This window comes from Melozone crissalis, unplaced genomic scaffold (assembly GCF_028551555.1).
Source record: "Melozone crissalis strain CALT ecotype California unplaced genomic scaffold, PUWL_Pcris_2 ptg000023l_1, whole genome shotgun sequence".
Taxonomy (NCBI): domain Eukaryota; kingdom Metazoa; phylum Chordata; class Aves; order Passeriformes; family Passerellidae; genus Melozone; species Melozone crissalis.
In genome coordinates this window covers 34,304,780-34,326,296 of record NW_026535801.1, presented here as the reverse complement: position 1 = coordinate 34,326,296, position 21,517 = coordinate 34,304,780, and the positions used below count along the sequence as shown (strand labels likewise).

Here is a 21,517-nt window from a genome sequence, read left to right as displayed (position 1 = left end):
GCCACATCAACCCCATTTTTTGTCTGCATGCTTTTGTGTTACTCAAATGTGGAGCAGTTGTTGTGGCTGTCACTTCTCATTTGCACAGCCATTGGTGTCAACAGCTCTTTCACGAGAGGAAAAACTGTAACCATTGGCAATATAATTTTATCTTAACACAAAATTATACAAGCTTATTGTTCAGGCCATTGGTATGTACCATTTTAAAGACAGGGGCATGGCCATGAATTGAAAAAAAGGCACTAGTTGAATTCCCTAGCTAAAATCCAAGTAGGATTTTTAATGCTAACTTCTATTGCAGGAAAAGGGTATATATCCTTAAACATCTGTCTCGCCCTCAGGGGACTGCATGAGCCAAGCCTCCTAATCTTCTAGGGAGTACATTACTAGGCAAATATTGGCAGATTTGTGTCTCACAGAGAGGGGCAGAGAGGAGCCATCCTCACTCTTGGGAGCTCCATTGGAAATCCTGGGATGTCAAGGACACAAGCATTTGCTGTTGGACTGCTTTTCCATACAGAGAAATCCAGGGCTAGCTCAGTAACAATTTAAGACCTTGTGGCTTTTTGTAGATTTGCACCACTATGCAAAGATTTTGGTAAATATTTAACCAAAATGAAGTTGGATTCTCTACCCCCAAAAGAGGGTGATTGTGCTCCTGAGGCATTGTTCAAAATTTCAGTTTTGTTGCAAAGAGTTTTCCCCTTTTTGTTGTTTGTGATACCAAAGCTCAGCAATGGAGTTGTGTGTAACACAGCAAAGCCTCATAAGTGAAATGTGCCATTTGTGTGCATGTTTGTCAGAAAGCAGGCTGTTCTTTCTTCCCAGTCGTGGAGTCACAACATTTTTTGTGTTGGAAGAGACCTTAAAGATCATCTCATCCCAACCCCTGCCATAGGAAGGGAAACTTTTCACTAGACAGGTTGTTCCAATGCCCATCAAGCTGGCCTTGGCTACATCTCAAAACAAAGCACTACCAAATTAAAGAGAAAGGAAGCAAGGATGTCCTGTACTGACACAAGAGTTATCCACATATTTGATTATATCCCATCACCCGCAGTTTTTGCCTGATTCTGACCATCTTTCTTGCTATTCTTGCTGTTCTGTTGAGAATGGAATGCCAATCCTTGAAGTACCAAATTTGGTGAAGGATAGATGAGGTCTCCAGATACAGATCTACATTTTCCCAATGTGCAGGGTGCCATTATGCTACCACTTTAATCCATCACACATCCTCTAGATATCTACAGTATCCAGAGGCCAGGGTTGACTGATTTGATTGTACTATATTATATTATACTGACAATAATTCTAGTTTACATTTTCCTCTTATATACTGTATTTCTTCTATCTTTTGCTGTATCTTACTTCTGTTTCTGGCTTTGGGAGTGAATCCACAAAAGTCCCCCATTGCCTGAACATGAGTGTTTCACTTTCCCCAAATGAATGAATTTATACATGGTCAAGTGGATTGCTCTCTCCCTACTTCCCCATCTCCATAAATGATACTGTTCACTCTGCATTTTGACATTATTTCCTTGATATTTTCCAACCAGCAGAAAGCAGCACTAGTTATTTAATTTTAAAAAGCTGGAAAAAATATAGAATTTTGCTTAGTTGAAAAAAAATCCAAAATGTCGCTTTTTTTCTAAGGCAAAAAAAGTGTGATTCTGCTGAATTCATAATCATTCTGTCTTTGAAAATTATTTTAACAAAAGCACTCTCTTAGCAGCACACCAGTAAATTTATTTTGGAAAGAAAGTGCTCTCTTGATCAGGAAAAGTTAAGATAATTAATCTGAATTCTAATAATGTGCTTGAAAAGTTGAAGTTTTGATCTAATCTGGAATGATTGTTCCTACATCTTATTTTTGCATGAAGATGAATTCTGATTTTTTTTTCAGAAGTTTTTCTTACACTGCTGGGAGACATGAAACTGTTCCCTGGCACTTACAAAAAAATTACCTGGTAATTGAATAATATACCAGGTTTTTTCTTCCTAATCCCACAGGTAACTTCTTAGGTCAGCTTCTGCAATTGTGCTTATGGTGAGAACCAGTCAGCTAATACACTGATCTCATTCCAAAATACTATGGAAGGAAAATTGGCTTATTTCTAGCAACTTAAATCCAGAGGATTTTTTTTTTTTGCCTCGATTGCTGTTACATAAAATTTACTGAATTTGAATTTCAGAATAATTTGGCTTATTTCTAGTTCAAAGGAAGGTATTTTAATACTATAGCTTTAGTCAAGTGTAGTTACTGTAATACCTACACACCCCTTCACAAAAGATTAAATGCTACATACAGCTTTCCTGGAAGGAAAGATTATTACTTTAAGTATGATAGTATAATGAACCAATTTCTAAGGGAATATCTGTGTAAAAAATCACACTGAATATTATTCTCCTATTACCTTATCTAGATATATGAAGAAGGAGCAGCTGCTTAGAAAGGTTCTTTTTTTTTTTTTTCCTGCTGGTAACTTTGCTAATCAGTGTGACTGAAGGTTTCCATTTTGAGCAGGAAAAACCACTGCCCTGTCCCTGCTGAGCCTGACACCTGGCCTGGGGTTTCAGTCCTGGTTCCTGCTCTGCAGTGCCAGAGGTGGCTCTTGGGGATGGGAATTCCATTCTCTAAGGCCAGGAGCTGGCACTGGGACCTGGGGACAAGAAATCCCATCTCCTGCTGATCTGAGGAGTGCACTCCATCCTCAAGTGCACTCTGAAGGTTTTCTGCTCTTTTCCAATCTGAACTTTTTCAAAAGAAATATGTTTGTGCTGCATGGAGCGGCCAATAAAAGCATCATTGGGAAATTTATTAATGCTGCTGCAGAGCTGTTCAGCAGGGATGATAGCTTGTGTTGGTGGGGAGTGTTCTGAGTGGAGAATAATGTGGAGAACATTTAGATTGATACAGGGGTGGAGGGAGGCACATATCAGAAACATAAAGTATGAACTTGCTCCCCTTATTCATCACTAGTGTTTAATCTAGGGAATGCTGCTGCTCGCTCTGCTTACTTTGGAAGTGAAATCCAGAGATGAAAAAGAAGAATCTAATATGTTTTTCTGACAAGGGTAATGTTAAATCATGAACAATTTGGGATGTTTCTGTAAACTTTTGTGATATGTTGCATTCCTTTGTTTACCTTCAATTTTGGTCAGCTTGTTCTGAACAAAAGCTGTTAGCTAAACAAAAATATATTATTATTACACTTACTGATGTGCTGTCTAAAGCAAAGCTATATTTTAGTTTCTCCTTCCACTGGAAGAAAAGAAAGCAAGAGAAAACAGCTGAATATATAGATAAAAGCAAGGAAGGTAAAGCAGAAGTTATATTTGTAGCCTTATACTTAAACATAATTCAAATTGCATATAATTTTAGTTGCATTTAATTTTTTTCATATTGTAGCTTGCTTGCTCAGTTATGATTTGGTTTGTGTTTTTTTCAGGTCTGGGTTATTTTGTTTAATTGGATTCCCATTGGGAAATAAAAAAATAATAATATTTTTCTTTAATTGCATATGGAAAAATGTATTCAGATCAGAGATATCTCTGGTTACTCTTATACTGAGAGTCCTGCAGGACACACTTACTTCACCTTAGACTTAACATATGTATCTTTTACCCATCAGGTTTTGCTAAATGTGAATGGTTATAAAGCATATCAGAAGATACTGTGAATTTTCAAAGGGTATATTTAGGAAAAGGAGGCCGTGGTGGGGGAGAAAGAGGAGCAAGGTGAAACTGGAAAACAAATTTAAACTTGTTGGAATGTAAAGTCTGTGGTGCTTGGAGCAATTTCTGCCTTTTCTCAGCTTGTGCAGTCAGACTGAGCTATTTGTGCATAGCTTGAGGCTGCTTTTTTAATGAAAGTACAAATAAACCCTCATCTACAGCTTTTATCTTCATCAACAGTCTAGAAATTCTTATTTTATGGTGCTCACAATGAATGGTGTTGAGCACTAGGAGGCCTGCACTGGAAATAGTGCTGAAAAGACATCCTCTGAGAATGCATCAAGTCTGTGGAATGGTCTGGCACGGAAAAGAATTCACAATTTATAAATACACTGTTGTGGTTTGACTGCAGCTGGCAACCAAGCCCCACAGCCCAGAAGAAAAAACTCAAAATCCCAGAAGAAAAAAAAAAAACAACCCAAAACCCCCAAACCCCAGAAGAAAATCAGGAGGGTAAAAGTGAGACAGCTCTAACTATCTGCATGAAAAATCATTGTGTGTATTGCCTTACGGCACTTTTACGACACTCGCGCTTCAATACAGTTTCACGACAGTCACGCTTTACGGCACTTTTTACGACAGTCGCGCTTTACGGCAGTTTTACGACAGCTGCGCTTTACGGCACTGGGGCGCTTTGCGGCACTTTTTACGACAGTCACGCTTTACGGCACCGGCCCTTTTACGACAGCCGTGCTTTACGGCACATTCGCGCTTTACGGCACTTTCTTTATGACAGTCGCGCTTAACGGCATTTTTTACGACAGTCGCGCTTTACGGCAGTTTTATGGCAGTCGCGCTTTACGACACCTTTTACGACAGTCGCGCTTTACGGCACTGCCCCTTTTACGGCAGTCGCGCTTTACGGCACAGTCGCGCTTTAGGCACTTCCCCACGACAGTCGTGCTTTACGGTAGTTTTACGACAGTCGCACTTTACAACACTTTTTACGACAGTCGCACTTTACGGCACAGTCGCGCTTTACGGCAGTTTTACGACAGTCGCACTTTACGGCACTTTTACGACAGTCACGTTTTGCGGCACTTTTACAACAGTCGCGCTTTACGGCACTTTTACGACACTCGCGCTTCAATACAGTTTCGCGACAGTCGCGCTTTACGGCACTTTTTACGACAGTCGCGCTTTACGGCAGTGTTACGACAGTCGCGCTTTACGGCACTTTCCCCTTTTACGACAGTCGCACTTTACGGCACTGCCCTTTTACGACAGTCGCGCTTTATGGCACTTTTACGACAATTACGCTTTACGGCACTTTCCCACGACAGTCGTGCTTTACGGCACTGCCCTTTTATGACAGTCGCGCTTTACGGCACTTTTACGACAGTTACGCTTTACGGCACTTTCCCACGACAGTCGCGCTTTACGGCACTGCCCTTTTTACGACAGTCGCACTTTATGACACTTTTTACGACAGTCGCGCTTTACAGCACATTTGGGTTTTACAGCACGTTTACGACAGTCGCGCTTTACGGCACTTTTTACGACAGTCGCACTTTACGACACTTTTTCCGACTGTCGCGCTTTACCGCACAGTCGGGTTTTACGGCACGTTTACGACAGTCGCGCTTTACGGCACTGCCCCTTTTACGACAGTCACGCTTTACGGCACATTTATGACAGTCGCGCTTTATGGCACTTTTACAACAGTCGCGCTTTACGACACTTTTTACGGCAGTCGCGCTTTACGGCACTTTTCCGACAGTCGCGCTTTACGGTACTTTTTACGACAGTCACACTTTACGACACTTTTTCCGACAGTCGCGCTTTACGGCACAGTCGGGTTTAAGGGCACGTTTACGACAGTCACGCTTTACGGCACATTTACGACAGTTACGCTTTACGCCACTTTTACGACAGTCGTGCTTTACTGTACTTTTTACGACAGTCGCGCTTTGCGGCACTTTTACGACAGTCGCGCTTTCCGTCACTTTTTCGCTACAGTCGCGCTTTCCGTCACTTTTACGACAGTCGCGCTTTACGGCAGTTTTACGACAGTCGCACTTTACGGCACTGCCCCTTTTACGACAGTCGGGTTTTACGGCACGTTTACGACAGTCGCGCTTTACGGCACTGCCCCTTTTACGACAGTCACGCTTTATGGCACTTTTACGACAGTCGCGCTTTACGGCAGTTTTACGACAGTCGCGCTTTACAGCACTTTTTCACTACAGTCGCGCGTTACGGCACTGCCCCTTTTACGACAGTCGCGCTTTCCGTCACTTTTATGACAGTCGCGCTTTACGGCAGTTTTACGACAGTCGCGCTTTACGGCACCGCCCATTTTACGACAGTCACGCTTTACGGCACTTTTAATCCAAGCCAGCGGAAAAGGGAAACACTCTTCAAAATCTATGTTGAGCATATGCCCAGGTTATCTGTGTTGAGTTTCCTTTTAAAAATTTAAAATAGGTAATCACTTTCATTCATCTTGAACAGTCATCAGTATCATCTCAGATAAGCAAAATGGGAAGGATGCTAATTAACATAACACATGCAGTTGAGCCTATGTTTGCCAAGAGACATGAATTACCTTATCTAGCTAGAAGAAGAAGGAACAGCTTCTTAGTAATGTTCTTCTTTTTCCTGCTCATAACTTTGCTAATCAATTTAACTGAAGCTTTTCATTTTGAGAAGGACCCAGGAACAAAGGAGCTCCTGGACACTGCTCTGCCACTGCTCATGGGTTGAGAAAATAATAGTTTAGTAATGGAAATGTTAAAACAACAACAAATTGTAATGGAAAGGGAGATAGCAGAGGGAAATAAACCCCAAGAAAGAGAAGTGATGCAAATGTAAGCAGCTGCTCGCTCCCTGGTGTCCAGCCGTCAGTGAGCAGTGTACCCCTGCCCTGTATGGCTGGGCAGGATGCTCCATATGCTCTGGGACATCCCTTGGGTCACCTGGGCTCAGCTGTCCCTGCTGTGTCCCCTCCCAGCTCCCTGTCCCCCCCAGCCCCTCGCTGATGGGGTGAGGAGCACAAAAGCCCCTGGGTCCATGTAATGTAGGCACTGCTCAGCAGGAATGAGATATCTTGGTGTTGTCAACACTGTTTGCAGCACAAATCCGAAGCACATGGCAGCTACTATGAGAAAAAAGAGCTGTAGCCCAGCCAAAAGCGGTGCAAACACAAACAATTCTATGTGTGGATTGGAAATTGCAGTTTGGGTTTGGAGGGAGATCTGCCTTGATTGTAGAAGGTGTTAGTGTGTGGTGTAGCGTATTCAGATCACCACATTCAGTCACTGAAATCTAAGATAACTGCTCAGTAAATATCTTATTTACAAGGTCCTGTGGAAGCTCTGGGCACACCACAGAAAGCATCAAAGTGTTTTGAGTGTTTTGAGATAAACTATGTTATCAGCATAGTTTGGGTTCCACATAGACTGGATTCTTGGATGCCTCTTACCACTGCCTCTCTATAAGAACAATTAATAGCTGCATTGTGAATATTTTTTTCCTCAGTTAAGTGGTTATGAGCAATCATAAGCACTATTTAATTATATATCTTACATATATTTTATTCTTGGTTGATTAATGTGTGATTAAAGTTGGTTTTAGAAAATTGCAGGCATGACTATCAGAAGAATTTGAATTTGCTACCATTGTAAAGCCTTTGTCTCTAATAAATTTCAGAGCTGAAGAATTAAAAGGAATTCAGAAAAGAAGATCCCACTCAGGCATCACAATCTGACACCCAAAATTGAAATAGAGATCTTTTGTGTCTGAGGGATCCTTACTGAATTGCATCTGAAAAACTTCACTTCTCTGAAGGACCTGTGCTTAGCACATGGAAATGATCTTTAGCTTCTACAAGCAAAGATGTCATTTCTAATTATTGCTTATCACTTTCCAGACAAGCAGTTCATGTCATCCAATACTCTCTGGGAAAATCAGCATTTCAAAGATGTTGATCTTTTTTAATTCTTGTTTGGTTCAATCAGATTTTTTGTCACATGTGCTTGTGAAAGAGTACTTGTTTATCATCAGTGCTCTAGATCCCAGATCCAGTTATATCGTTATTAGATTACGCTATCTTGTCTTATTGTAGCCACTTGTCTAGTGCCTAATCATAGTTTTCACCATAAAAAAGAAATTCTAGAATAATCTTTGCCAGCTACTTTTTTTTTCTTTGTGTCTTCTGATGTTTACTCTTCTTGGTTTGAAATTTTATAACTGCAAATCAAAATATTTTTAACTGAGCTCTCTTTTTTTTCCTTCTCCTTTTCCATGTGTGCATGTGTGTAGTATTATTTCTAGAAAGCATCTTATAAAGAAGAAAGGGCTGATGGTACTACCAATAAAACTTCTAAAGTAACATAATTTCTGAAATAATAGTTAAGAAATAGCTGGCTAAGTATCCCTTCAACACTTTTCTTCCTTGAGAAGGTGACAGTTCTCAGAGGAAAGACATCCCAATGAGTAATTGTTAGGGTTAGCAGCCTTTTGCCTTTCTTGGGATGAAGAAAGAGGTAATTTCTGAAACAGGCACTTTGTTCTCTTATCTTCTGAAAGCTTCTCTATGATCTTTTCCATCACTGTAGTTACTCCCTGTTTATCAACAGTGAAAACACCTTCTTGTTCAATATTCTGAAAAGTAGATGGAAGAGAGAAGAGAGAAAATTGGCTTTACATTCCACAGTTTCCAGTAAATTATCATTTGCAATTTCAGGTGGATTTCCTGCTGTCTTAATTTATTGTTCTTACTTTATTTATTAGTGGAAAGAGGGAATATTATACTGCTCTCTCCTAGTTCAGCTAACTGAAACCCAGCTTTCTGATAAGTGTCAGTCAGGCCTCTGCATTGTCCAGCTTCATAGATCAATGTCTTTAGTGATTTATATCTTTCCATTGATCCTGGATCATGGTTGCCATTCCTGGGCTGCAGGGACTGTTTCCATCCCTTGTTTTCCATGGGCCATGGGGCCCATGGTGTTTCATCAAAGGGTTCATCATGACTGGACTGCTTGTTTGATTTATGCGGCAAACTGAAAACTTAGGAATAATGGTCAGGGCAGGATGTCATTTATGATTTGCAAAATGCTGTTGGTTTCAGAAGAGCAATGGCAGCTTAAACCAGCCTGAGAAGCTTACACAATGTGGGACTCCATTGTAAGTTTCTCATTAATTTCTGTGGGAAAGGGTCTACAGTGAGCAGCATAGTCCTAGTTTCAGTAAGATTTGAATTTTTAATATTTTTATTTTCTCTTTGTTGACACAGAGCATTAGAGAAGTAGATGAGCCTTTACTGCAGAATTCTCATCAGGCTTTTGTGTTTGCATCCTCTCATGGTACAAGCATGTATCTTAAACTCATTGGTCTGGGGAGACCCAGAGTCAAGTTATTGCTTTTTCTTCCTCTCTTTTTTTTTCCTTTTTTTTTTTTTTTTTAAGCTGTTTTACTTCCAGAACACCATTTCCAGCTTACCTTTTCCCAGAAATTAAACTGCGCTGATCAGCAGGTCAGCACTTACTCTGCCTTTGCTGGGCTTTGCACCTGGGGAGGATTTTGTTATTCACTTTGAACACAGCCTGACTGTGACGGTGCAATATGTGAGGCATGAGCAGGGACTGCTCAGGAGTGGCAAAAGATGCTCTTTATTTGAGATAACACCAGAAGTGTAGGAATTCAGGGAAAAAAGGAGTAAGCTGCTTTACCCCATTATTTGCTACCTTCAGCATGCCCACTCCAGAGCCCTCTGTAGCATTTGTCCAACATCCCCCAGGAGATGCACATTTCCTCCCCCAGCACTCAACTCCTTTGATACTAACAGATTTTGCACACCCAAGAGGTTTCTGTCATTCCAAAAGCCTTTGTCACTCTAGAGATTTGGCTTTTAGCACAAAGGGTGCTTTCCAAATCCCTGCTTGCTTTCTGGAGTGTGGAGTTTCCACTCAGCCCTCACTGGACATCACCCAGGTGGAACTGGCGAATGTGATGGGGCAGTCCCCTCAGCACATGGGATGTCTAAGCACAGTTTCTAAGGTTGGAAGATTTTCCTCTGTTCTGCACCTTTCCCATGGCTGGAATGCTGGAACTCATTTATTACTGCTTAGTAGTAACTACTTTGGAACTATGTGAGCTGTACATCAACACACAGAGCAGTAAGCGTCATGAGGTATTCAAGTGCACATCAGAATAAAACAGGATGTGTGTTCTGATTATACCACTAGTGTGCAAAGTTCATCTAATTTTGTAATTAGAAGATGAGCAGGTTACCTTTTTTTTGTGGCTGGGATTTACTCCATGAGAAGCTGCATTACTCCACTTTCTGTAATGAAATGTCATAACCTGTGCTTTCTTCTACTTGTCCTTTGAAATTGCTGCCCTAAGTTTGTGCAAGAAAGGTGACCCTGTGCATATGTTTATGTTTTCTTACTATTGTTACCCACATCCAATTCATGCCACATCCCATCCTAAAAATAATAGTTTGTATTTGAATTGCATCAGAGATATACCTTTGTCATTTCTTTCCCCTGAGTTCATTGAAGTGTTTTATCTCAATGCACTCCTTAGGGCAACTTGAAGCAAAAATGATTTAATGGCTCTTTTACAGATACTTGATTGTTGCATCAGTGGGTAGCAAGAACAAAAAAACAAAGCCCAAGTACTATATTTATGTTTCCTTTGTGATCAGGGTAGCAGTAATATTGGAAACCTGGTGGAATGGCTCTTTAACATCTGTGTTTTCGGGCTCAGAATAAGATATTTACACATGGTTTGTGTAAGGGTGTTTATTAATTAAGCCCATAGCATATAAAACTAATTCCTGATTAAAGTTTTAACATAGTAATAGTCAATTTCTAAACTAGTTAATATTTTAAAAAGACATTGTTGTGAATGTGATCCAGACTGCTGATTTTTAATTCAGCTACCTATATGGGGTTTAGTAAAGACAATGCCTTGCCGTTAACTCTCAAACAGTTGTATTTGCACATTATTCAGGCAGGGTCAGTTCTTCATGAAGATGCACACTTCTGTGCTTAGACAGAGTGCATGTTGTGTAGTATTTATGGGGAAAGCATCTCAAATCTGGGGTAACTCAAAGATCATGAATGTCTGAGCTTTTGTACATAATTATCAGAAAGGCATACAAAGGCTAGATGCTCATTGAAGGAATTCTCCAGATTTGTTCTGACACCCAGTATTTAATGTGGATTTACCTCACATTTTCCATTCTCAAGCTGTTCGTGAGTTGTCAGACTGCATCTGCTCATGCAGGTAGACAAGGTGGTTTGCAAGGTAGAGCCAGTCCCTCCTGTGTTGTGCTCTGATGATGGGTCACTCTCAACATCTGTGGAGCTCTCTTTTTTCCCCTTATGCTTGCATTGTCATTTTGAGCAGTGTTTTACATTGCCTGCTTCTAATCTTTGTTTTTTCTTTCTCTGTCTCTCTCTGTGGACAGAGAGCTTGGAGAGATAATTATTGGAGATAGCAGGGTTCACTGTTCAATCCTATGATTTCTACAGAGCTCTGGTAGAACTCAGCAGCCTCTCAGCAGCTGGTACCAGCTCAGGCTGACTGACTGGAAATAGACTGGGGCACTTCTGAATGTTTTGTTGGCAGTCTCATTCTCTCCAGTTATATGTTAGAGCAGATCTTAAATCAGTATTCATATGGTAGCAGCTTGATTCTCAGCCCATTATTTAATAATTCAATATTAGCTCTAGATGAAGAAAGGTGAAAGACATTAGGTGTGAACATATGGTAGCTTTCCCTCAATAAACTGCTTTATCTCTCAGTGGCAAAAAGCTGCCACTGAAAGCTGGTATGTTCAGTGTTCATTGCAATTTTTAAAGAAGAAAATAGAAGTTATTGAAGAAATGACAAGTTCTGAGTTTTAAAAATCTGAAGTGGAAGTAGCAGTTAAGTTGTGCATACACTTGCAGAATTGGCATAGCACGTGTCACAGAGCCTTCGTGACTCCACTTATTTAGCACTTTAATCATGTCACTAGCAACTTCCTCTGAATTTTTTTCATTCATATACAAGGGAGGATTGGAGGTATTTGCATAGTTAACTTCATTTGCACCTGTGAGTAATGACATTTTTAAAAAATCATTGCAGGAAAAGCTGTCAGAAGACAGTAGGAGATGTAAAGAAGGCATGGAAAAAATTCGCACACGGGCAGATGAAGATTCAAGAAGTGAAAGCAGCAGCACTGAGGAGGAAAAGGAAAAAACAAAATTGCTCTTGGAGCGTTTGAAAGCTCTGGAGGTAAGAAGCACAAGAGTTTCACACATAAAAGACCACCCTTCCCCCTGCCTCATTCAGTTATTGGCACTGAATCACCCTGTGGTATTAATCTAATCTTTCACAGTTCACCTGATTTCATGTTATGGGGTATTTTTTTCACAATTCATTTACCAAGGGTGAACAGGAAGCATAGAACCACTAAAAGGATCCCTCTCTAATGCTGAGCATCACATATCTTTAAAAGGAATTTAATACATTATTTTAATTCCTTTGAGACCATTTAATAAGAAAAATTGCTTTTACTCGTTTTGTTTCAATTATTAATATTGCAAGACTAATATAGGTGGTTTAACAACTGTCATAAAACTAGTTTTGCTCCAGTGTGGTTTATTGCTCAGTTTTTAATTGCTGGACTGCTTGCTTGGGAGAGCTCAGGCCTTTTTACTGCCAGGCTGTGGAAAATCTATTTCCTTGTAGACCTCATGGAGAACTGCACACTCTACATTTTGAGTGCATTTCTGGAAAATTAGGATCTGCAAAATAGTGCAGCTTGTGGTAGCTTCTAACTAGAGAAGTTTGAAAGTTTTCTAAGGCAGCCATGGACAAGGTGCAGGTAAAACTTTGGCCACAATATACATGAACTTATTTTGTGCTCCTTGATAGAAACATGAATTTCAATGTCTATGAAAAAATAAGACTGCATATTTAAATCTAATTTTTAAATACTACAAAGTGCATTTTTCACCTTTCTAGTGTTTCCTCCTTTCTCTTCTGTTCAAGCATTTATGCAGCATTTTAGGTATGGGTAACTGAATGCCTTAGAATGATCTGAGTGATATCTTGCCTGTGTAAGGTGTTGGTAGACAATAGATTTGTCACTATCCCTATACATTTTTCTTTAAATGTGAAGACCCTTTCTCAGTATAATCTTTGGGTTGTACTCTGGTAGATTAAGACTCTGGGTTTTTGTTCTTGAGGACTTTTTTAAAAGTAAAATATAAACAGTTACAACCAGTCCTGTTTAGATCTAAATACAGGATCTGAAATCTCAAAGGTGTAGGCAGTTTCTTTAATTTTACTTTAAAGTCTTAGACTGTTTGTAAAATAAACACATGTAATATTAAATAACTCTAATTTTGCCCTGGGGATAAAAACCACATGTTACTAAGTGGTTAAGACAGTAAAACTCTAAAAATAGTGCACAGTTTAGTAAGTCTTGCTTTATCTGTCGATGGAGAATGACTGTAGGTTCCTTGTGGTCTTTTATTTCCAAAACATGCATGATTTCTGTTTGCTTTGCCTCATCCTTAACCAGTCTGCATGACATTTGCAGTTCTTTATGTCCTCATTGGTAGGGAGGTGTTCAGCAATGTCACAGCCCTTATCAGTTGTGGCAAATTGATACAGAATGCAGCACTAAGGACAGGCAGGATCAGGGTGAGGAAGGGCAGGGAGACCTCTCCTCACTGGTGTCACTGCTGTGCAGTGCCTTGCTCAAAACCACACGTTGGAGAATGCCAGCACTCCAGGGGTTAATCCACACATGGAGTGTAAGGAGCTATTAAAGGAGAAAGACGAACTCCAGGGCCAACATTAATTGTGATCCAATATAATCAAAACAAAGTGCTGTTAACTGTGTGTTGTTTAACATTATTTATCTTTGCTGTATTTTTCTCTTGAAGAATATAAATTGTAGTGTCAAAGACTGTAGGGTTTATTAATTAAGAGACTTTTAAAAAAGTTATATGCAATTAGCTGCTCTAATTCTTTACTATTTTAAGACTAATTATTCTAAATATTTTATTAGTCTATCTAGAAAGGAACAAAAAATTACTGTTTGTTAGTTTTTTGTGCTGTGGGTGTCAGGATCTTTAATCTTACTTTACATTATTAGATGTTACAGAATTAATGAAATCAGAAGGGCTAATAAAGTGCTTACTAGAATTGGATCTCCATCTGTCCTCTCGAGTCTGAACACTGCCTATAAACAGAAGCTGTTAAAAGTAATAGTCAGAGTGTGTCACCTAATCCATTAATGCTTAATAATATAATTTTATTAATATAATTTCATCACTGGTAAGAAAGCTTTTGATGTCTCTTCCTATTAGCTTGTTTGTTCCTCAACTGTAGCACATGACAAGCTGGTCTGTTGAGGTATTGTAGAATTATTTCATCCTCTTCCTCTTCAGCTGTGTTCACTGTCCTGTGGCTTGGCACACATAATATAAATTTGCATTTATACACGTGCATATAAGTATATTTGACAGTGCACATCTAAGGAAAAGCCTGCACAAATGGTGTGAAGTTTTTATTCTATAGAAGTTTACACCCAGCAGGTATTTTTTGTTCTGGTTAATACCTTCTCTTGGCTGCTCACATAAAAAGTTCGGTAAATCTGAGCTAATTTTCCAGTGACTGAAGTACCAAAAGAGAAAGGCTATCTGGCAGCTCATGGATAAATGGTAGCTCCTCCAGATACATGTGCAATATAACAGATTATTTAGTTTCTTTTGTTTGGAATGTCTGTATGGGAAAATAATTCCTGTTCCATACATAGAGCAAATTGTTTCTGCCCTTCCTGGGCTACTGACCTTGTAGATGTGAGGTACATGGTGGTTTCCTTCAGGACTTTCTGTGGATGGGAAAAAACCTGTAGTCATCCTGGTCAGCTGGATCTGGAGCAGGAAATCTAAGAATAAGGAAAGGGGCAAGGCTTCATTTGCACAGGAAACTTTATTCAAATAGTTTCCATATCACGGGAGTTGTGTTTAAAACGTCTCCTTTTTTTGCCGTCAATTGTATGGCCAAATAAATTTCAGTAATACCTTTTATGTTTTATTAACTGCTGCTTATCCTAGAAATTTTCTCACTGAACAGTACAAACCAGAATAATAAAGTATCTTTGTAGCCAGCCCAAGTGAAAGCTATCATATACTTTGATAAGAGTTATCTGCACATATTCTCCCATTGCTCCTTTTGCCTATAATTTTTTTTTGCATCCTTTATCATTTACAGCAAATTCTATTTCCACTTTACTGACTGATAAATACCATAAGTTTCTAATCAAATGGAACAGATGACAAATAAAAAATGGTTCACACCATCTTGTGTCCCATTTTACATAGTTGAAATTAATTGTGATTTCCTGGATATCAAAATTCCTTTATGCCTTCAGCATTTTTAGTTGGCTGCTCTTGAAATGCCATTTAATTTACTTCAGTAGTTATGATCAAATGCCTTCTAGCTCTTGCAAAGAAAAAAACCCATTCTCTGATATCTTCTCTGTGTATCTGGAGTGCTGCAAAAAATGAAATATTTATGAAATATGGTTAATAACATATGAACTCCGTGGTGGAATTTCCTTTTTTAAATTCTGCTTTCATCACCAGAAGAATTGCTTTTTTTTCTTAATTGTAGCCAGAAATATACAAAAAGTATAATTTATTCTGGACATGCATCAACCCCCATAGAGCAGTTCCAGATTTTTTCACCATTTTCAATTACAGTAAAACAAATAATATTATATTTCCAAAGTCATACAGATACAAGTTAGAGATTTTTCACTAAGCCTTAATTTGCTCTCCTGTGTATGTTAGGTATTATATGGATTTTCATTTCAAGATTGTCTACTATTTCTTTTTCCCAGCAAGAACAATTTACACATTTACAGTCCACAGAGGGAAGCTTTAAGAATATTCTGTATTAGACAAACAGTGTCTGTAAAGGCCCTAAGAGTGTCCCAAAGCTTTGTTATCCAATATGGAGCCATGGGTTCTCTGCCCCAATTTAGCCTCAAATGTCTGAAATACAAGCACCAAGCACCTGCATAATTGCAAGTGATTTAAACTGATCTACAGCATTAATGTCAGTCTTAATCTAAACATGTCTGTAAAAGCTATAGTTACTTTGATTTTAAAAATTTAATCAGTGATAAATACTGTGTCAGCTTTGAAGGCTTATTAAGGTCTGTCATTTGCACAGACATTTATGCAGGGAGGGTAATTCAGTATGAATTAGCTGTGTCTGACTCTGAAATGTTCCAGCTCTTTTGAATGTCCTTCTCTGCAACTGCAGTAGTGCAGCTTGCTTAGAAAGATTTGCTTTTTGCTGCTCATGGAGTAACTGGGACAGAGCTAACACCTTGTTAAAACCACAGTATTTGCATTCAAAATTAAATAAACATGGGCAACAAAGAGGAGGTTCCCTGGTTTGCTAAGTGTCTGCTTCCCCAGCTGCAATGGGCACGGGTTCTTTTGGCCTCAGAAATACTGATTGAGGGCTGCTCCCAAGCTTGCATTTTTCAGCAAAGCACTGGGGTAGCATTGGATTGTAACCTTGGAGTTATTGAATGAAAAGCCTAATTCATGTGTGAAAATCTCATTGCTTGCGGGTGAGTGAGACTCAATGAAGGTTTCAGTAAACCAAGCTGCAGTGGAAGCAGTATCTGCTGGGGTGCAATCATCAAACCACTCCAATTTTAATGAAAGAATTCTGCCCTCCTACCCTTTGCAGTTCATCACAGAAAGATGTGTTTTGTTTTAATAAATGGAGCTTTGGGAGAAAACTCACGCAGGATAATAAGCTAAGTGGTCAAATATATTAGAGGAGTCATTTCCCTTTTATCATCACCATTAAATAAATGAGGAAGTATGTCAAGTATTTCCGATATTATGTTTTTACTACTCTGCAGAGGAAGAAAGACATGATAGCAATGAACTATGAACTATAAAATAGAAATATGAGAAGGGTGCGTAGTTCCTCTGGGTGGATGGAGAAGATAACTTTGAATGGGATGCTGCTGGTTTTTATTTTGCTCATTATTTTCTCTTCCTTATTTTTATTTGAATTATTTTCCATGTACTGAAGGGTAAAATGGTAAGAAAACTAAGAATTGTTTTCTTTTCCATGGGAAGAAGCACACCATATGCAGAGGCAGAGAGCCTGAGTTTCTGAAAATATCTGTGAGGAGAGACTTCTTGTTTATTGAAAGTCAGCTGATTCACTGGTGTATAGGAAATGTGAATCACTTGACTTAGATGCATAGAAAAATCCTGGAACTTTGGAATATTTTGTAGCAACATTCTAAAAATTTTGTAGCAACCTGTCTTGTTCCAGCCAATGTGTTTAATCTGATTCATCCAGAAGCTCTTCTTAGCCCAGTGCCTTGGCCATCCACACAACTAGATCCATTATGCTGATTTGTTTCTGAAGACCAACCTACTTAATTCTAATTATTGGATGATTTTACTTTTAAATCTTTTCAGTAGGAGACCTCTTTGATTTGTTTTCTGAACTGTGCCTAAGAACTCTTTTGTTTTTTATGGCAAGGGATCAGACAATGAGACAGGGAAAGTCTTATTTCCAGCCTTACACAGTGGTGAATCAGCACAGAATTGCATCACTGCTTTCAAAACCAGCCCAGTTTATTCCAGCTCTTTCCAGATAACAGTATTGGCAAACTGTTTCAGCTTTCCAATAACTAAGGAAATTTTAAATTAAAACTGAACAGATACCATCCAGCTGAATGTTTTCTATAACCTGTTGATGCTTGAGCTCATCTGCTGTAGGTCCTCAGTGGCTCAGCTGGTCTTTGGGAAGCAAATTTCATGGCTGCTACCTGTTTCTCCTTGCCTTGGTGCCCTGGGCTGCTTTCCTCCTGCTGTCTGTCCTCCCCTGCTCTGGCTGAAGTCCTCAAAGTCTCATCCCAGCTTTTGTTTGTTCCCCTCCTGCCAGTTCACATCTCCCACTGTGGCTTTTCCAGCCATCCCACAGGGGTGTGAGGCTCCATAGCTGGCACAGAGTTATCTCTTGGGGATGTTACTGGAAATAATATCCTTATGGATGGGGATTAATAGAAACCTCTCCTGGGCAGGCAGTTCAATTCAGTTAGAATGTGGTGAGTATTTAAGAGAAGAGGATGTATTTCCTGCAGACATGTAAAATATTTATCTTTCTATTTTTCTCTCTCCTTTTATTTTTTTTTCCCCTAAGCCAGTTGAAATTCATGGCAATTTCTCTTTTGGCATAGAAAAATCAAGATGATCTAGTAGGGATATGAATTTACAACAGGGGTGTTGAAAATAGCTCAGCCCACTGGATGTAAGAAGAGCAGTTCAGATTTTCTCTGTCATTGCTGTAACCATTTCCTGCCATCATTAGAGACAGATTTCTGATCCACTGTTCACCAAACAGCTCCATCTCCTGAAATGGGAGAGTGCCTGGGTAAAAATTACTGTACATGAAGCCATTGTCTCCATGGTCCAAGAGAAGGCCATGCTTATCTGCATTTTTCTCACTATTCAGTTCAGCAAAAGCTTTAAATACTTTCTAAAATCAACTGTGATACCTTCTGAGAATTTTAGTGTGAGTTACAAACAGTATTGTTTTCTTTTCTGATTGAGTCTAAGGGAAAATAAAAGAATATGGAATTGCATCTGCTATGACCAACCATGGCAGTGGTTCAGAAGTTGAATGTTTTCACAACATGCAGAGCTTCTGAGGGTTTAACACATATTGAAAAGGTAAAAGCTTCCAGATCAGCTCTGTTTTGTACTCTGGCACAGCCATAAATCAGTAATATATTGAAATAAGCTAATTCAACCAAGTGCTCAACAGAGTATGCTTCAACTCTCATTCCTGTTCTGCTGTGTCTTAGACCAGCATTTAATTGTTTTAAGCTTGTCATCGTGTCATACCCCATCAACTACCTGTGAATTTTGCTGTGTATCAGGATTTTTCTCCTTTAGCCTGCTCATGCAGTTAACAGGTTTTAATGAAAGTTACTTCCCAGCTTCAGTGCTCATCACACCCATCAGTGCATCCCAGTGAGGTACAAGGCATGTAGGAAATACATGTGCGGTTCCTGATTTCTTCCTTCTCAAGGCAGAATGACATAAAATGCTCTTTTCCAGGACAGTGAATCCAACATCTTGCAGGGGGGAGAAAATGCAATATATGCATATGGCTTATATGCAGTTTTTTTACTACACATTAATATTTCAGTCAGGATGCTGTTTACCATATCCTTTAGTTCACCTACAGTGGTGATTTTTTTTTCCTAAGTTTTGGTGCATGCAGTGGTAAAAATTATAGGTATCCTGTAGAATCCTCAAGACAATATATTGAGATCTGGAAATTTTATTGAAACAAATGAGATCATAGATAAGCATGTAATGTTCATTTTACCACAGCCAAATGAAATTACATTTATTTTCTGTAAAAAGCAGGTAATAAATTAATTGTTTTCTGGGATTTTCTGAGTTCCAGTCCAATGGCACTTTTCTTACAGCTGTGTACCACACAGAAAACTCTGTGGTACTTAGCTGGCTGACATAACAGCAATCTTTAAATAGTTCAGGGTATTGAGTGTGGTCACAAGAATAATGATTTGGTGCCAGAAGGTCTGAGGAATAGATGCAGTCAGTGAAGAAAAGGTAAGTCACAGAAGTTTGGGAAAATCATCTCGGTTTTATTAAACCTGTCAGATTTTCTCTATTGTAATGAATGTTAACTCTATTCTGCACACAGTCCTTGTTAAGTTGCAGTGAAGGGATCTGCTATTTCTGTCTGCCTTTTATAATCTAATTATAGTTTTTCAGTGCCCTTCTTTCCAACTGTGGTGCCTTCTTGCAGATAATCAGCATTTACTGTAACTTACCTTTTTCAGCAATCAGGCACGTGCTACAATTGAGAATCCACTCTCCCCGTGGAATGGAATGAGATTTTCCAGCACTGTGCTATAGATCTAGATGCCTGTGTTTATCTCCACACATCCATCATTGCAGAGAGTGAGACTCAGTAATTTTTTTTAAATACTTTCTCTCAGCAGTGCACACTGGGCCTGGCTCTCCACAAGCCCTTTCTGTGAGCCTGCTCATTACTCACAGTGGCACTTGTTTCAGAGGAAAGCTTCTATGTGACAGAGATTTTTAGAATCACACCCTATATTTTTAATTTACTTACTAATGCATGCAATTTGGCTGACAGCAATGACAGTTCTACAGTTCATAAACTAAATAAATAGTTGTTCATTTCAAGCTAACATTATTTTTAAAATCCCAGTATTTTGGGGATGTTCTCCCCTGGCTTCACAGGAAATCCCAATTAATTTAACTCAGCTGTTTGAGATGAATCCCTTACAACTCTTTAATTACAACATAGTAAAATAATTTATCTTTTAATTTCTCTTTACTATCCTTGAAAATTCTTGAACAGTATTGACATCTCATGGTGATGCACTTTTTCTTAATTTGATAGTGGTTTCTTTTTTGTTCATCTTGTAGAAATAAAGCATTGGAGATTATAGAAGGGATTCTGGGCAAGTATATTTACACTCATACACTGGAATTAGGGGCACTGAGCTGAATTCAAGTCTGTGAGAGTTGGCTTCTGTGTTGGGAAATGCTTAACTACACATGTGAAATCTGTATGATTAACATATTCTTGAAACCCAATATTCACTGGCTTTATTATGCCGCTAATTTGATAGTACACAGCAGAAAATACCCAAACGATTATTTTTAAGTCTGCTTAATCTGTCATGGTGACGAGCACAGATTTTAAGATTAGTTATAAATATATAGAAAGGATAGATAAATCAAATGTGGAATAGTCTGACATTGGTCCATTATGCATGAAACTGATTTTTGCTGATGGTTCTGATTATCACTAAGTGTTAAATTTCAGTGAAGAGTCAAAAAAGCTGCACATGGATGCATTATAGCCTCATGTGTGTGGATGTGGATAGCCACATGCACATTTTAGTGTACATTGTCTGTTTCAGAAGCTGTTAAATGTCAAGGAGAGTTTTGTTTATTCATAAGGACAATCTTCTTTTTTCCTGGTTTGTTTTTGGTTTTTTATTATATGTTTTCACATATAATAAAATATTATATCACCCCTCCCAGTTAAGTTGCCTTTCCCCATATGGGGTCAGATCCTCCCTTTTTTTCCAGCTTAGGCTGAGCACCATTCCTGTGCTTCCCACATGGCAAAACCCAGTCTGTGTCCCTGCTCTGCCCTTCAGGAATGCGCAGTTCTCACCTTCCCATGTGGAAGGGAAGGTGATCCTCCCCCCCTGACCCCTGGGCCCACGGTTCCTGTGCAGGTGGGGATGTGCTCACCGTGCCTGGCTGGGCTCCCCAGCTCCATCTGGGATCTACAGGCACATAATGCCATCTAGAGGGCACAGCCTCTTCCCTTCCCTCTGGAATACCTGGGATCCCTGCTGGCCTTCCTCCATCACCCGTGGTGACAGTGCTCTTCATCGTTGTGATTCATGGTTTTCCTATTCCTCTTATGGGTATGTGTATTCAGAAATGTAATACTTGGAAATTATTTAGAAGTGCTCAATTGGTGATTGCAGCTGTTTGCCTTTAATAAGCCCGCAGGTTTCTTTCTTGTCTTCAGTCAAATGATCTGTTCCTCCAGAAACCCCTTCTGATTTTAAGTGTTCTCGGTCTTAACATTTAAGTTCTTCAGGAAACAGTTATTTTAAATAGAAGAATAAAGTAAGACCTGAATTTTTCATTCAGCATTTTATTTAACTCCAAGGACTTACACAATGGGTACT

The 21,517-nt window shown here is 39.2% G+C and overlaps 1 protein-coding gene across 1 annotated transcript in view; it reads left to right on the top strand.

Moving 5' to 3' along the window:
• Positions 1 to 21,517, top strand: part of NCKAP5 (NCK associated protein 5) — a 369,194-nt gene that overhangs the window by 242,650 nt on the left and 105,027 nt on the right. Inside the window, exon 7 of the mRNA XM_054278273.1 lies at positions 11,818 to 11,967. Coding sequence (XP_054134248.1) covers positions 11,818 to 11,967 — 150 coding nt within the window. The remainder of the gene's footprint in view (positions 1 to 11,817; positions 11,968 to 21,517) is intronic.